This window comes from Ochlerotatus camptorhynchus, unplaced genomic scaffold (genome assembly GCF_037179485.1).
Source record: "Ochlerotatus camptorhynchus isolate MF236.1 unplaced genomic scaffold, CSIRO-AGI_Acam_v1.1 ptg000045l, whole genome shotgun sequence".
Lineage (NCBI taxonomy): Eukaryota > Metazoa > Arthropoda > Insecta > Diptera > Culicidae > Ochlerotatus > Ochlerotatus camptorhynchus.
Window position 1 is genome coordinate 92,011 of NW_027040536.1, and position 16,588 is coordinate 108,598.

Consider the following 16,588-nt stretch of genomic DNA (forward strand, 5'->3'; position numbering starts at 1 on the left):
ATAAAAGGGTGAGATTTAATTGAAATTTAAAGAACTAAAAATAATTATTGGATAATAGCTATGAAAAATGGACTTTTTTCAAAAATATCGTCTGGGCGACCTCTAAACAACATTTCCCAGAGTTGCCGCCATACAAAAGTTTGTTTGTAACACCCTTAGCTATCATTTGGAGGGTGAGCCCCCAGATTTCCAGATTAGTGCAATTTTGGGACACTCTAATGCAGGGTTACTTCCACTCACTTGCTATAAAAAATTGTGTTTCCGGATTATGAAAACATTAGATGTTATAATATGATAATTAGTACTTGTAAGTTACAAGAAGTAGTCGTGAAGTATGCATTTGCCACATTAAACCTGTCAATATTGCTTTCAGTGCATCACAATCAGCGATTTAACGATTCGTGAGCGCTCACTCAGAGTGAACGCTCGCGAATCATAAGATCGTCGATTGTGACGCTCTGAAATCGAAATTGACAGGTTTTATGAGTCAAACACATCCTTTAGACCCTTTTCTTGTTAGTTACAAGTACAACATATAATTATATCATCTAATGATCTCATAATTTTGATAACCATTGTTTTATAGCAAGTGAGTGGAAGCAACCCTGCTCTAATGTATATGATATTGTAGTGAATAATGAAGGTTATGCTTAAGGGTTTTAAGTAAATTTTAGTTAATTCTTATAATTTGACCGATTTTTATTTATCATATGACGATCCTATAAAAGTTACCAACTTATCAGCATTGTATCAGCATGTATTAGATATTCATATAGTATTTACCTGACATATTTTCAATCATAGCGTTTTCATTGGATTTTCTTATAGCGCTAATTTATTAGACTTCCACATAACAGGAATATGTTATTGCTGTTGTTCATTTGATTTTCTTATGATTGTTTTAAAACAAATCTAACTTTTTTCAAATCAAGATAGTAGGAGGAAAAATATATTGATATTTGATAGTAACAAAACTGGTGAAATGATCTCCTTTATTCGAAAGCTTCACGTATTCAATTGTGCACACATCTTAAGAACTGCACCGTATGAAAAATTCATGTAAATTTCTGCGATATATAGCGCGCACGCTATTAACGCTTGATTTGGCGTAATGTTACACGGTATTTTATACAAATTTAAGTGCAATATCGCACAAATCTGCAATATTGCATACAAGATTTTGAACAATTTCGACGCTTCTGCCAACTATAGCTCAAAATTAGAGCCGGTGTATAATGAGTCACGCCAAGAGAGAAGCCAAGTCTACCTATTGAACAGTCAAACCGGCTACCTATTGTGTAAAATAAACAAACATTACGATACTATGAAAGCTCCACGAAAGGTATTGCAATAAAATATAAATCTTTTAAATTTGTCGAACCTTTTAACGGAATCCTTTTATGAAGAGCTTTAAGTGTGTTGGTTTATTTCCTTTAAATTCTGTTATAATTGCTTATCTTTTGACAGATACGTGTATTTCGTCTACTACTTAGCACTGATGACGTCTGCAAGTAGTAGATGAAATACGCGTATCTGTCAAAAGATAAGCAATTATAACGGAATTTAAAGGAAATAAACCAACACATTCAAAGCTCTTCATATAAAATATAATTGAAGAAATAATCATAAAAACGCAGTGAGCTTTGAAGTGTCATGGAAAACGTTTGGTAATGATAAATAATAACAATTTGTAATATTTGTTGTTAAGATAGTTTGACAACATCATTGATTTAATGATTTAATACAGCCGCTAATTTGTTTTCTCGCTAGAAGTCATTTGCAGTTGATGCAGAAGTCGTCTGTTGCCAAGTGAAAGAGAAGGAAATCTTTCGAAAACCGTGTTGCGAGTTTGACTGTTTTTCTCCTGACGTGACTCTTACACACAGACTCTACTCGAAATTAAACGAGAGTGCTTGTTTACGTTATTCCTACGAGTATACGGAACAACTCTGGTAAGATTATTGCACACACGCTACTGCATCATTTAATCGAACGAGTGCGAGCAGGACAGGCCCACATGTATCCCGCCTTGTCAAATGCTCGTCACGCGACAATTGAAAAAAGCGATTACTTTCAGCTGCAATCAAACTTTACACGATTTTCGCCAGAATTGGAATCTGAGTGACACGACACGACAAACGTCGGTGCTGTGATAGCTCCCCTTTATATGGTGGTGTCCCCATCTCGGGGAATGTGGAGGAAACTTCAAATGGCGATAAAGCTTTATTTGTGTAGGCTTCTTTTCGTATGATAAGATAAGGTAAAGTGAGTAATGTCTGCTTGCAGATTCGGACACCTAGCTAGAAAAGTTGAGGTAAGTTGGATCGTTATTCACACCGTTCGCCAAGGCTTTCAAATGTACCTATCCATGCTAAGTCTCTTACCGTGCAATCAATAATCTTGAGTCTCTACCGAGTTGGCCCTTAAGCAACTCCCTTGCAGGGATCGATTGAGCTCACCCTACCGTTGTTGCACCTCTCAAACCGATGTTTTTCATTCAAAACAGTCCGAACTGTCAAAAATGAAATATCAAGGATAGTATGAAGCATTTACATAGTGTTTTTAGCCCCAATTAACGAACACCCTACTAAAAATCAAACCACGAACCGAAAGATGACTGAATGTTTGTGCTGTGCTGGAATAAAAAGTATGTTTTCTCATAAAAAAACTTTGCTTTCATATTTATTTTACAAACTTATCAAATAAATAATATCTTATCTAAGAAAACCATTTTTTCCAAACAAAAACGTAGAATCGATTTTCTGCACGATAATCTGATTCTCTCTACTCCGATTTACGTTACGTTCCAAATTTGCTTTCCAACTACCGATTACACCCGCTTTGTTTCTTATCTCTGCCAATAAATCAAATTCAACTAATATCACCTAAGTAAGTCGCTTTCCTACAAACCTCTTTGAAAACAATAAAACAACAAAGGGTAGTTTCTTCCTCTAGGGAGTATTTGCGTAACCGTACGTGTTCCATTTAGAAATATGATCAAAGTATTTCTCAATGCACGGGTACCAATCTCGGGATCCGTAACTCAGGGCAGGCAAGTTTCCTCCGTAATTCTTTGGCAGATGATCTGGGTTGATGTACTTGTGCAGCTTCTTCATATCGTGGCCATGGAATTCGAGCTGAAATGATGAAATTATTTGTTGGGTTAGATTTGATTGCAGATTTCAGTCTGTGGTTCATGCTTACCCTATTCTTCAGCTTTTCCCCGATGAATGGTTTGAACAGCGTCCAGACCATGTTGAAAATGTATGGCTGTTTGATGATGTGCACTTCCTTCATTCGGAGCGGGACGGCCTCCTGGATGAACGTCAGCAGAAGCTTCGAGAAGGATGGCGAGAGAGCTCGGACTTGCTTGAGTGAGAGACCGTCAAAGTCCATGATGATCACGACCCCGTTGATCTGAGTGGATGGCTCCAGCTGGGCAACCAGATGGACCAGGAACAACAGTCGGAACATTTTCTCGGCGTTGACCTGCTTCGGGTCCCATGCTTTGCCACAGTTGATGATCAGCACCCGGCGACCTTTGTGATCTTTGTTGGTCAGCACGTTGACGATGCCGTGATCGATGAAGGAAATCTTTTCGTCTTGTGGGTACAGATTGTGCATGAGGGGGTAGTGGTTCTTTTTGAAATCGGCAATGCGTCGCATCTGGGGGCAGATGAAAAGGGAAAACCAAGATTGTAAGTAATAATGCAATTGAATCATACGACTGCCGTGCGAACTTTGGTCGCAATTTTTCTCTGTTATCACATCGGCTGACGAATTTGAGGCTATAAATTATGTGGGAGTGTGAATTGTTGGCAAAACAGAGGGTCTTATCAGGACGGATCGATCAATCAATTAGTATGAACTCGAGCTGGTCCGATTTCATGACGGAGATGGGCATTTACGTGGACAATGACGGTTATCTTCTTCTTCTTCCTTCAGGATTGTTACGCTTCTGTAGCGAGCGTTTTGTCTGCTCTAAACTTGGTGTTCTAGATGCATTTTTACAGTAATTAATTGAGAGCTTATATGTCAACTCAATGTAGCACCTTATTTATGACTGAAATAAGTCGTATACTGGGTCGTATATTTAGTAATTTCTAAATTAGATTTGAGATAAGTGTGCCTACTATAATAAAACTAGAACTAGCTTCCGCGGGAAGATGTAGGAACCGAAGATTCGAAAGAAAAGACTTGCATTTTGAGACTATTACTGATCTTTTCATCGGGGGATCTTGCACAAACAGTATTTCGATCATTTTCATACAAAAGTATTGAATGCAAAATTTACTTAAATTTGGCACAGTCAACTCATCCGTACTTTATATAAAGTTACGGAGGTAAATAAAAAAAAACAATGTTTTGGCTCAGATCGAAGCTGCCCATAATTAATAAAAAAAAACGAGGATTTAAACGAAATTGAACACAGCTCCAAACGAAGGTGAACTGATCTCAATCTTTAACACAATCAGCCGTCACTTATAACTTATACCGAAATTGGACACAACATTCAATGAAAATGGAAAATCGTTTAAACAAAATTTTCCCTATCTTTCAATGAAATATTCAAAATTATTAAAAAGAATATACCGCTTCGAGAGAAAATTCAAACAATTTGTAAGTCTGAGCCACCTCAGTCAGCTCGGAGACGAACCAGCGTTCGGCTGAAAGTCTCCTTAATAAAGATAACTAACTAACTAACTGACTCCAATACACAATGGTCCGAAAGCCGTATTTAGGAAGACAACAATGTTTGCACCTAAGCCGTCAGTTTTAGGTATGTGGTGCCTTGGGGAAAGTTTCTTCATATTTTTCAGGCCAGTGACAAGGCCTATACCAAAAGCAGCGTTTGACAGTAGGCAGCATGTCCCGGACTCAAATCATTTATTTTGCTGTGCTGGGCCCGCTGTCACGATATAAAATGTTGCCTACGCGCCTGCCACTGGGCTGTATTTTTTGGGTGATCTTTTTTAAATAGTGAATTTAGGGTGGTTTATATAATTGGTGAATTGAAAATACAACCTTTTTATTAGTTAAGATAGACCAATGTAGCGTTCTAAAAAGTTGTAGAACAATTAATTCGATGCAACTTTGCTGAAGGTATCCAATTTCTATCTCTTATGGTTCATAAGTTATGATTATTTTAAACAAACAGGTTAGGGTGGTCCAAAAAATCGGATTTCTTTGAATATGTTTTCATACGTTCATTTCTAGTAAAAACGTTGTTATGGACACATGTCATGTGCATCCCTAAACAACCAAGACAATAACCCAATTGTAAACAAACAAAGTCATTCCCTTCAGCCTGAACAAAGTTCAAAGCCTCAAATTACATATAATGCAATGCGGCGATTGCGCCATAGCGTCAGAGTTATTTCATTTCCACTTTCCTCTCCCCGCTTGAGACCTAGACGAGACGAAAGGTTTCATGACAGACAAACAGACATAACACATTGAATATTTCTCAGTGTAAAACATCGTCGCTAAAACATTACCGCCATCTGTTGAGTACGCTGAACAGATGGCGGTAGTGTGTAAAGGCAAGGGAATTTAATATGCGCGCCACAGGTGGCAGTACTATTAACTGAGATACTTTCAAATTGACCGTTAAATGCTTGTTCGATGAAAAATTTATGAGTGTTATGTCTGTTTGTCTGTGGTTTAATGTTGCGCAGTCGGGTAGGACCACCAAGTCACCAAAAGTGCAGACCTTGCGAAGATGCATATTTTGGTATCGACCCTCCAGTCGTCTCATTCTTACATATAGGTAGGATAAGGAAGAACATGTAAATGCTATATAAACCAAACAATTCTGAATACACAAGCCAATTATCGATCAGCAGTCAAACTCTCTTTACTGCGGTCCATACTGGTAGATACTTTTAATAAGTCTACCCTAGTTTGGATACCACATGAACAAAGAAAGTCCTTCTCCAATTGAAGTCTGCTCGATTGAATTAGATTAGATTGATTAGAACTTTTGATGATGCATATTTTTGCTGAAGCTTTTTTGATTAGAAACCTAAGGCGATTTTCTTCGAAAAAATAATCATAACTCAAAGAGATAGAAATTTGATGTCTTGAGCAAAGTTGATTCGAATTGATTGTTCTACTACTTTTTAGAACATTGCATTGGTCTATCTCAAATATTAATTTGTATTTTCAATTCACCAATTTTATGAACCACCCTAATTTCACTCACATAAATATATCGGCCTAAAAATATGAAGAAACTTTCCTTAAGACACCATATACCTAAAAGTGATGGTTTGGGCGCAAATATTTTTCTCTTCCTAAATACGAGTTACCGATTCCCATGCGCTTTGATCAGAGAGCGTATAGCGCATCGTTGTGCCACGATGGTCGTGGCACATTTCGAGTATGAGAAGGTGATTGCAGTTTGCTCAAAAGTGCCTGAGTAAAATGCAAATACTTTCCATGATTACCCGCAGTTGCTGTGAAAATCCTCCGATAATAATTATGGGCAAATCACCCACCACGCAGTTAATAAATGTTCAAATTACCCGTGCAGCAGCTTGAATCCAAATGACCTTTCACCAACTGTCAGGAAATATGCATAAAAAGTCATGACCTACCTAGTTATTATCCATCTCATAGTTGCGATAGTGAAGATGTATACCCATATTTTCGTTAATTTCCGGACGTGTTTACCATACATAAACCTTTTTATTTGATTTTGTGTGAGGATGGGTTTCAGGTGTGTATGGGCATATGGGTGATAATATTAAGTTTACGTTAGAATAAAGTTGAAACATTGAGAAATGTATCGCTTCAGTTTGAGAAGTACTTCACCTAGCAACCGATGAACCATTCTGATGGCTCACATTACCGTGCAGGTGTCGTGGGTTAGCAGGGTCCAATATGGGACAGCTTGATGTTTATAAAGTACTATCAGTTAAAACTGTATTTTTGAGCAATCCTTTAAATTTGTCGAACCTATTAACGGAATTCCTTTATGAAGAGATTTGAGTGGGCTGGTTTATTTCCTTTGCTCATCTTTTGACAGATGCGCGTATTTCGGCTACTACTTGCAGACTTCATCAGTGCCAAGTTACTACCTACGAGTTATATACTAATCAATAGGTACTAAAATCAGCAGGTATCCACTGCCATGTCACAATTTACCTAACCAGGTACCTAAATTCAGTATCCAACAGGTAGATGCATGCTACGATGAGTGGTTTTAGGTAGCATGCTAAAGAGTCTCGAGTATCCGTTTCCTTGATCTCTATTAAGCAATGTTGATGTATTATGTTTAAATATTTCTAAACTTTCAGCTACGTCTAGTTTCCAAGGCGAAGATACACTCCGCAGGACATTAATGTTATCCTATGTCAAATTGTGCCCCTTTGTAACGATATGTTCTGCAACCTTGGATGTTATCCTTTTTTACTTCTGCGATGCGTTCCTTAAACCTTGTTTCCAAAGTCCTTTTCGTCTGACCAATCTAGATTTTATTGCAATCTGGACAAGAGATTTTGGTGACTCCGGCTTTCCCTAAGACATTTATTGAATCTTTTGTTGATCATAACAGTGACTTCAGCTGATTTGTCCTGCTGCTGAATACTAAACCAAGGCAAAATTTCTAAACTTCGAAATCAATGGCTTGGTAATGTTTTTTTCGAAATTCACCGCTACCCGTTTTAAACCCTCAGTTACTGGTGTAAGAGTTGTCGAAATACGCCTAAAATGATCCCTTGTTCTTTTATCGATTACTGCTTGAATTGTTTTTTCTTGATACCCATTAAGACTAGCGATTTCAAAAATGTGAGCTATTTCCTTTGATTTGCCTGTATCGCTAAGAGGAAGAGTTTGCATCCTGTGAACCATGTGGTGAAAAGCGGCCATTTTGTGTTGATGGGAATGGTTTGAAGTGCTTGGTATTACTCTCTTTGTGTTTGTTGGTTTCCTATAGATTTCGAAATTGAACGAAGACGTTTCCCTGATGATGAGAAGATCTAAGAAGGGGAGTTTGCCGTCTCTCTCTTCTTCGTGAGTAAATTTGATGTCCTTGTGAACGTTGCTTATGGCCTCCAAAGTTTTTGATAAATCTTCCCTTTTGACAATGCTAAAGATGTCATCCACGTACGTACACCAACATTTGGGCAACAAATTCCTATCCTCCAGAGTATTTTCTAGGTTAGCCATGAACAATTCACATAAAAATAGAGAAAGCGGATTGCCCATTAGTTTGTTTATAAAAATTTCCTCTGAAAATGAAACAATTTTCCTCCGTACAAAGACGAGTAAGCTTGAGATATGACCGAACTTTGTTTTTCCAAGTAGAATTCTCAAGTCCTCTAAAAGGCTGGTGGCTTCATTTACTGGTACACTCGGAAATATATTCTTTGGTGTTTCCTACTTAGCAGATAATCATGTTGGTGTTAGCTGATTCAATAGCATTGAGCTGTCCATAGTTGGGCGTTGTTGAACTTGCAAGTACCACAACATTTCATGTGAGTTCAAAAGTAATCATTTTATCACAAAATAACATTAAATGTACAAATATCAAATACGTTTACATTATATATCATGTAGAGTTCTGACAAATTTCATGCATTGTAGCAAATATTGCATACAAAAGCCCATTTTTGTAAACAACATCATTTACATCACAATTAAAATTCAGAATTTTTATCTGTGTAGGTTCAGAGTGAGATGTAGATGTAGATGAAACTATTACTTAAAAAAAAACTAATCATGGTTGTATCTCTTTTTCGTTTCCTGTAACACTATTTGATACTACTAACCACACCGAGCGTTCATTTTGGATGGTGAGCGAACCTGAAGAAGAAGCAACATGCAATGGGATATAATTTTTATGTGCCTAATAAAGGGTGTCCACACATAAATTGCATCACTATCAAAAAGATGTAACATTTTGCCCTTTGGGTTAATTTTAATAAAATTTTGGGTGAGATAGCCTCAGCGTGTAGAAAATGGAGTCGAAGGAAAGATGTTGGGAATCCAACAATCTACTGTTTTTCGTGTCATACAACGTTTCGGAGAACGTTTAACTGTCGATCGTGCGGAAAGCCAAGAAACGAGCGCGACTATGTTCGTTCAAGGTTCAGAAAGCACCAAACCGCAATGAACGACATAATAGGAGTAATAGGACAGTTAGAACGTGGGTACGTAAGCTGTATGAACAAATGCTGACAAAACCACACTGCTGCATCATGCACACTAAGATTATTTCACCGAAATCTGTGAAATTTTACCGAAATCTCAACAGCTGAACGTTCGGTAAACAGTAAGGTGATTTTTCACAGATTTCCTGTAATTTTTCACCAAACATCTGTAAAAAATCACCAAACTGTTTACCGAATGTTCAGCTGTTGAGATTTCGGTAATATTTCACAGATTTCGGTAAAATAATCTAAGTATGTGGACGATGAAACATACGTAAAAGCGAAGTTCCCCAAGAAATTCATGATTTAGCAGGTGATTTGTTCGTGCGGAAAACGGAGCAAGCCATTCCTAACAACTAGAACCGTAAATGGCCAAGTCTACATGAATGAGTGCTGGAAGAAACGACTGCTTCCGTTTCTCAAATCACACAACGGTACTACAATTTTTGCCTCTTATCACTACTCCAAGGCCGTTATGGAGTGGTACAAGACAAATGGGAACAATTTCATGACGAAGGATCTCAATCCCCCAAACATACCGGAGTTGTGGTCGATCGAAAGATACTGGGCTATAATGAAGCACAAACTCCATAAGCATCCTAAAGTTGTCACTACGGAGCAGGAAATTTTGACATCATGGTTGAAAGCAGAAACAATGTCGATTCAACCGTTGTACAAAGCCTTAAGGTTAAGAAAAAAATGCGGGCATTTGGATTTGGCGAAGAAATAGAGTGAAATAAAGATACGTGAACCAAGCTTTTATATATAGCATTACATTCGCTGAAAATTTCATGACAATCGGTTGAGAGACTTATTTTTGTCGACTACTTCTAAGTGATGCTATTTAACTGTGGACACCCTTTACACCGTCTTCATTTGGAATACAGTTATTTTTTTTTTACATCGTGCAAATGTGAAAATATTAAATAATAAAAATAATAACGTTGACATTTATACGTATCAATCATTAGTTTAGCTTAGACGGTTCATGCTAGTTTTCGTCATAGCCATTCAATATTAGTCGAATCGATCATGAGCCAACAAAGTTGCACGTGGACCAAATTAGGTTCTAGTTTATAGCCATTAGAGTCGAAGTCGGTACTATTAGTTCGACTACGACTCCGACTCCTTATGCTCAAACATGCGTCCGACTCTAACCCTACAGCCAGTCTAAACAACCATAACTGAGAGCAGAATGTGACAAATGCATCCCACCTAGGTAGGAATGCTCTAAACAGTATCAGGCCTGTAGGCCTAACTAGGTAAAACTTTCAAATTAACTAAAGATGAAAAGTCATCTGTGTCACTTGAGAATTGATGTATGTAAAAAATGCCTCGAAAAAATTACGAACTAGTTTCGAGTGACTTTCTTTGTTCGCCATGTTCTGAAAATTTCTAAAATCTCAAAACAAACACGTGGTTTCTTTATGCCCTTTACTCTAGAGAGGGTCTAGTATATGGGAGGAGTAGACTGGCTGGTTTTGAGCTAAACAAACTGTCAAATCCAGAGCCAATTGAGCAGCGCCTATCTTGATTGCACTGGTAGAGTTGCCAGAAAATGACCTGAAATGGCAGCTTGTTTTGAATCTGATCCTCTCTTATACTAGACCATCCCCACTTAACACCGTCAAGGAGTGTTCAATGATTTGTAGTGGCGAAACTTCTATAAAACTGCCTTTAAATTTGTGAATTTTTGAATCGGCCACGAATACGCTGCAAATGCATCAAAGCTCTGTAAGAGAAGGTTGTTAACCTTGAATTTTTGATCCTGTTAATGAATTTGATTCGATTCCAAATGCTTGAACTTTTGCCCTAGATTTTTAATAATTTTGTCCAGACTGACATGTTCTAACGGTTGTCAAATAACAGCAACACAGAATACACCATCAAGATAGCGGTATAACATGTTTTAACTGTGTAGTCTGAACGTACTATTACACAAATAATATTTGTAAAAAGTGTTACTTATTTGTTTGAATTCATTACATACTCTCATTAGTTGATCATTCGAAATACCATTTCATGCAAATGTTAAATTCATTGTGTATGCAAATTGTATAGCTACCTATGGTCCGCGTTACGGATAGTTGTGGGAGTCAGAGATGCCAGATTTACAGACATGTCTGTGAACTTACATACTTTTTTTTTCACAGACATTTACAGACTTTTTTTTATTTTTTTTCACAGATATTTACAGACTTTTCTAATCAAGGGAAAATTAAAAAAATATTATTTTGTTACACTGTTTTACATCTTTAATCAAATTACACGTACGATGAATTTTGCAACACGTATTAGAAATTTGCGCGTTTTCAAATCCACCACATGAACGAGCTGTCACTGGCTATAGACGGTAATAGTTGTTGGCCGGTCTATAACTTGACTGTCTATAGTCACTGTCACTGAAAAAGTGAATGAAATCGAGGGGAACGAAAGTCCCAGATTTATTCAAAATTTACCAAAAATTACTTAAAAGTTTGATTTATTCAATTCAATTCAATCTTATGGGATTCATCCGATATAATCGTGCTTAAATCTCTAAAAACAACTAATATTGATTTTTATCGGTCATATCTCTTATATCGGGTCACATCTATATAAGTATCATGACAGGTAATGATGACACCCGTTTGTTTATAAGAAAGGTACGTCGTGAAATCTCAACCATCAGTTCAAAAATGTGGATCAGCTTTTGTATTAAATCTTGTAAGGATCTTTTCTCGCCAATCGAAGCTCACTTTGCCAAATCAACAACACCGTCAGCTAGGAAAAATTCTCTCCTATCCGATGGTGGAATTGGTTTGCGTAGTCGTGCTTCAGTTTGCAAGATAAGGTCATTACAAGTTTGCTGATCCACCCTTTAGTATTTTTGGTTGATAAATCTGTTCGAAAATCGTATGTTAAAAAATCATTTATGGCGATTCCTTGAAGAGTCCACAATGCCCTATCACTTCAAGTGTTCTAGAGAACAAATTTCGGACACAGTTGTGACATCACTCATGGAATTGGAACTCCCTGTCTGTTGCATCAAATGTGAAGTTCCAATTTCATTGTTGTATGTTTTGTGGCAGCTGTGCTCTTGAAATTTATATATAAATATATACATTACACACATTATAGGAAGTACGGAAACGCATATGTCACGAATGGGAATTCTCCAATATCTTCAACTGATTTCAATCACTACCTCAACAGACTTGCCCAATCTCAGGCATCCGGTGCAGATCAGCATCGATGAAACCTATCGTTTGGTCTTGGATTCTCAATTCAATTCTGATGCCAAATCTCCGGGCAAATATCGTTGCTGGCAGAGTTTGAACATGCAACAATCACAAAACCAGGTGCTGTAATTACTTTGCAAAATATGATGAATAGGTTGCGTTTCAGCAACCCTGTCCTGATTCATCAACACTTTTTGAGCACGAAGTGTTTAGAATCGTATTAATTGCTCTTTTAATGGTCGATTTCTCCATATTTAGGTGTTGGAATGTTGAATCTCTCACTAAGATGTGCTCGTTCCCCGCTGCTGGCGTGCAAAAGGATGAATACTAAGTAACTAATGGATTTCCACACTACATGGCATATAAGATCGACTCAAATTTAAGTTTAAACTACTCAAACTTTAGAAAACGTAGTTTACTTGTAGACTGAGTAAAATTATCCGAGCCTCATAAATCTTTTCGAATATTTTAAAAATCGACGAAAAATTTACTCATTTACTAGTACACACTCAAAAAATAAATCACATATCCAATGGAAAATATTCATTAGAATTTTACATAACTTTACTGTGGTATCATAATTGGGAAATGCACCACAAAATCACACGAACCTTATGTGTCAAATGAAATTTAAGTGATCAAATGAGTGTTATGTAAAATTCAGATAGATATCACTGGTTTTGTTAATGGATAAATTTTATGTGCATTCTCAATGGAAACTACATGAAAACTGTTTTTTCCGTGTACTAACTTCATATTTACATCGAGATGTTGCTAATATTAGAAAACAAATTCCTGTAAAAGCTTGGGAAGTTTTACTCAGTCTATGAGTTTACTACGCTTTCAAGGATATGAGTGACCTAATCTCAACTTAACCGCATTTGTCGTGTAGTCGTAATTTATCTTTTTATTCATTGTTTTTAACGAATAGGAGCAATATGGTCCCCCTAAGAAAAACACATCATAGCACATGAAAAACATACATAAATGTATGATAGCTGTGATCATGCTCATGCTTTGGAATATGTTTGATAATATACAATGTTCAAAATTTGGATAATAGACTCAATAAATTATTATGTTTCAGCTCAGTTCAGTTTTTGCTCCGATCAACAACCATACGGGGCAATATGAGCACCCTAATAAAAGTTAACGTTTTGACAGGTTTTCACTAGAAAATAACATTCAGAAATCATGTGAAATAGAAACATAAGTTCTTTTAGCAACAGTTACGTGTATTGCTGGCTGTATAACCAGCGGATCAGTAAAATGTAATATAGTGAATGCAATGCTTATTTTCTTGACTGCATATTTTATAATATTCTAGAGATTTTGAGCTAATGTTACATTTCCATTATTATCTTAAATATGTAATTGAATTTTGATACGGTTTTCATGGAGATGCATATTAGAAGCATTTTCAACAAGTTTGTAAAAAAAATAAATTAGATTGAGTTAATAGGTATTATGCCCAAACGAACGGTGGCCCATCTCGCCCCGTATGGTCTTCTTGTCCCTATCCCCCTACGGCGTAAATGGATGCAGTCCAAATTCCAATTAGTTAAAAGCAGGTCATTTTTGCTCGAACATGACTTTTACAGACATTTCAAATTTCACATCTATTTCATGACCACTCCCTCGCCCCCCCCCCTCTTCATCACACGCAAAACTTCTGCTAATTTTATGGAGCCCAATTACAGACATTTCTGAAATTCACAGACATTTTTCGCAGACTTCTAAAAAAAATTTGGTATCTCGGGTGGGCATGCTTGGCATACACAGTTGTACACACCAACTGCTCATTTGTTAATAAATTTTCACTCAGTTGTTGAAATTTGTTTTTCTTTTAAACAATTGATAGATTAGGATCATAGTTTACTATAGATATGCAAAGAGTAGGTAAATCTTGATATTTGAATCAACGCTAATGATTTTTTACACTTAGTACGAGATGTGCAGCGAGCATTCCTCACTTAATTTTTACAACGCAAAAACAAATACAGTTTATTACTAGAATTAAAATCTACTTGTTTTTACGGATCTATAACAAGCTTAAACTCTATTCTATCTACTGCTTGAAATAGAAATATGTTAGTCAACTGTGTGTGTTAAATTATTAGCAAATGAGCAGTTGGTGAGACAACCGTGTATGCCAAGCATGCTGGTGGGAGTGGATGTGAAGAATGTTACGATTTGTTAAAGAGGGTGGGGGTTTGTTTAAATGTCTAATGACTAAGCTTAAGCTAGCTTGTCACTCCTAAGCTTAATTTCATGCATCCGTAGTGCATTGGTTAAATATTTTATCAATGAAAAACAAAAACTGCCTTTCAGGCAGGTGGTACATAGAATTCAAACCAGCACTACACAGCTCTTCTTCTTAATTGTGATTCATCGTGCAAATTTCGACATTGGCTGCCATCGTCCCTATCTACGTCGCTGTGACCAAGATTAGGTCGAATGAGTTAGTTTATCGCTGCTTCACTTCGTAATGCGTCGTTTAGTCACTTAAAAGTTCAAAGAGCGACACTTCCAAGCAGACACTTGTGTCCTGATTCGTGGATGGCATCATGCTTTTGCTTTGCCCTTCCCAGAAGTTCACAGGCCAAGTTTGATAATTTCCACAAATATATTTCGCATTTATTATTAATATGCAAAGTCCAGCATAACAGCCCAATTTATGTCAGCACGCGACACATTTGATTAGGAAAACATTGCTCCTATGCCCTATACGAAATCATGCCATGACTGATAATGCCAACGCAAAAATAAGCTCATTTTCGGTGGTTTTGTTTTGGTATACAGAAAAAAACAAATCTGTTTACGATTGTATAGTAAATATGAAAAACCAAGCGACAACAGAAACGGGAGGTTGGAGTCATAACATGTTGTCTCTCTTCTTTTGTCTAATTGGAATTTACTATTGCATGAAATTGTAAATGGTGTGATAAATGGTATCTAGGGAAGTTGATCCCACATGAAAATTAACTCACTGTCTCTAACACATAGTAAGTTTTTAAAAGATTCTCCAAAACATTGTTATGAATTATATTTTGTGTGTAGAAAATGTTCTAATTACCTATCCTCAGCCAACTCTCTCTTACTCGATAATCTCCTGGATGGAAATCCTGACTACTTCACTTTTCCCATACATATTTCTGAAATTTACCTTAGTAGCTCGATGGTCGAGTTGACTACACGTAGAATGCTGCACTAATATGATATTTCGACTGTGTGCATACATAAGGGCGTAAACGCGATGATCGCTTCTCTTCGTCGTTTTTCTCTTCTGTTAATAACTCGCTTGGATAAGCGTTTCTCTACTTTTGATAGTCAATACAACCTGTCACAGTACTACATTGAACAAATTCTAAAATATTGTTTCGCTTAACTGTAGCAATTCAAAGAGAAAACCCATGAAGAGAATCGATCACCGCGTATACGCCCTTATGCATGCACACTGTCGATTTAAGCTCCATTTCGGTACAATGAAATTTACTACGTACAAACAGTGCGATCGAATTTCTAGTTTAACACTTGTTACACGATTTAAAAAAAAAACACATCACTTACCATTTTCAACGCACTTTCCGGATAGAAGTGGCACGGTCTGAGGAAAATCATCAGGAAATCGTCGTCATCGCGGTAGTGCAAATCCGTTGCGTTGTGGACCAGCTTGCGAAGCTCGAGGATGGCAGCTTTCTGCATTTCGGGCGTTTCGCGCAGTTCACGCCGGGCAATTTCCAACAGCTCTGGCCCCGGGGGAGACGTGTCGATATCGAACGGTACGAGACTCATTTTGAGTTCTTTCGAGGTTTGAACTGTTTGCAGGGTTCTAATTTATTTTCTTCTTGGCTCCTTATTTGGAATAAGGTGTACCGTTTCGCGACGCGTCGAGTGCAAGACTGATCGTGATAGCGTAGCAATCCTATCAATTACAGCTCGTGGGCACTTTGGACGGCGTTCCTATCAATAAATAAGAAATACATTTTTCCTGATAATAAGACGCTGATTTGCAACAATCGTCATAAGCTTGGCGCGAACCCTCTGAACGGGTAAATCATCGTGTGTTTTTTTGTTTTGGCGATAGAGCTACCAACGTTCGTTTATTTTTTATACGCATTCCCGATCCAAGCCATCGGTCACCCTTTTCAGGTTCCAATCACACTTTCAAGCATCAATAGAAACGGGGGAATATCAGCTGATCGCTCAAGA

At 37.2% G+C, this 16,588-nt stretch overlaps 1 protein-coding gene across 1 annotated transcript; it reads right to left on the reverse strand.

Annotated features, from left to right (window-relative positions):
* Positions 1-2,652: 2,652 nt before the first annotated feature.
* LOC135715270 (clavesin-1-like) lies at positions 2,653-16,291 on the reverse strand. Its single transcript, XM_065238607.1, has 3 exons — positions 15,947-16,291; positions 3,205-3,666; positions 2,653-3,137 (listed from the first exon to the last, which is right to left on the reverse strand). The coding sequence occupies exons 1-3, from the start codon at positions 16,169-16,171 to the stop codon at positions 2,952-2,954; spliced, it is 873 nt and encodes a 290-aa protein (XP_065094679.1). The 5' UTR covers positions 16,172-16,291; the 3' UTR covers positions 2,653-2,951.
* Positions 16,292-16,588: the final 297 nt, after the last annotated feature.

Bases quoted from the DNA above. Each gene is read 5' to 3' on its own strand.
- LOC135715270 (XM_065238607.1), bottom strand. From the start codon at position 16,171: ATGAGTCTCGTACCGTTCGATATCGACACGTCTCCCCCGGGGCCAGAG. The intron at 3,667-15,946 runs GTAAGTGATGTG...ATCTGCCCCCAG, and splicing joins CGGAAAGTGCGTTGAAAATG to ATGCGACGCATTGCCGATTT. The intron at 3,138-3,204 runs GTAAGCATGAAC...TCATCATTTCAG, and splicing joins GGGAAAAGCTGAAGAATAGG to CTCGAATTCCATGGCCACGA.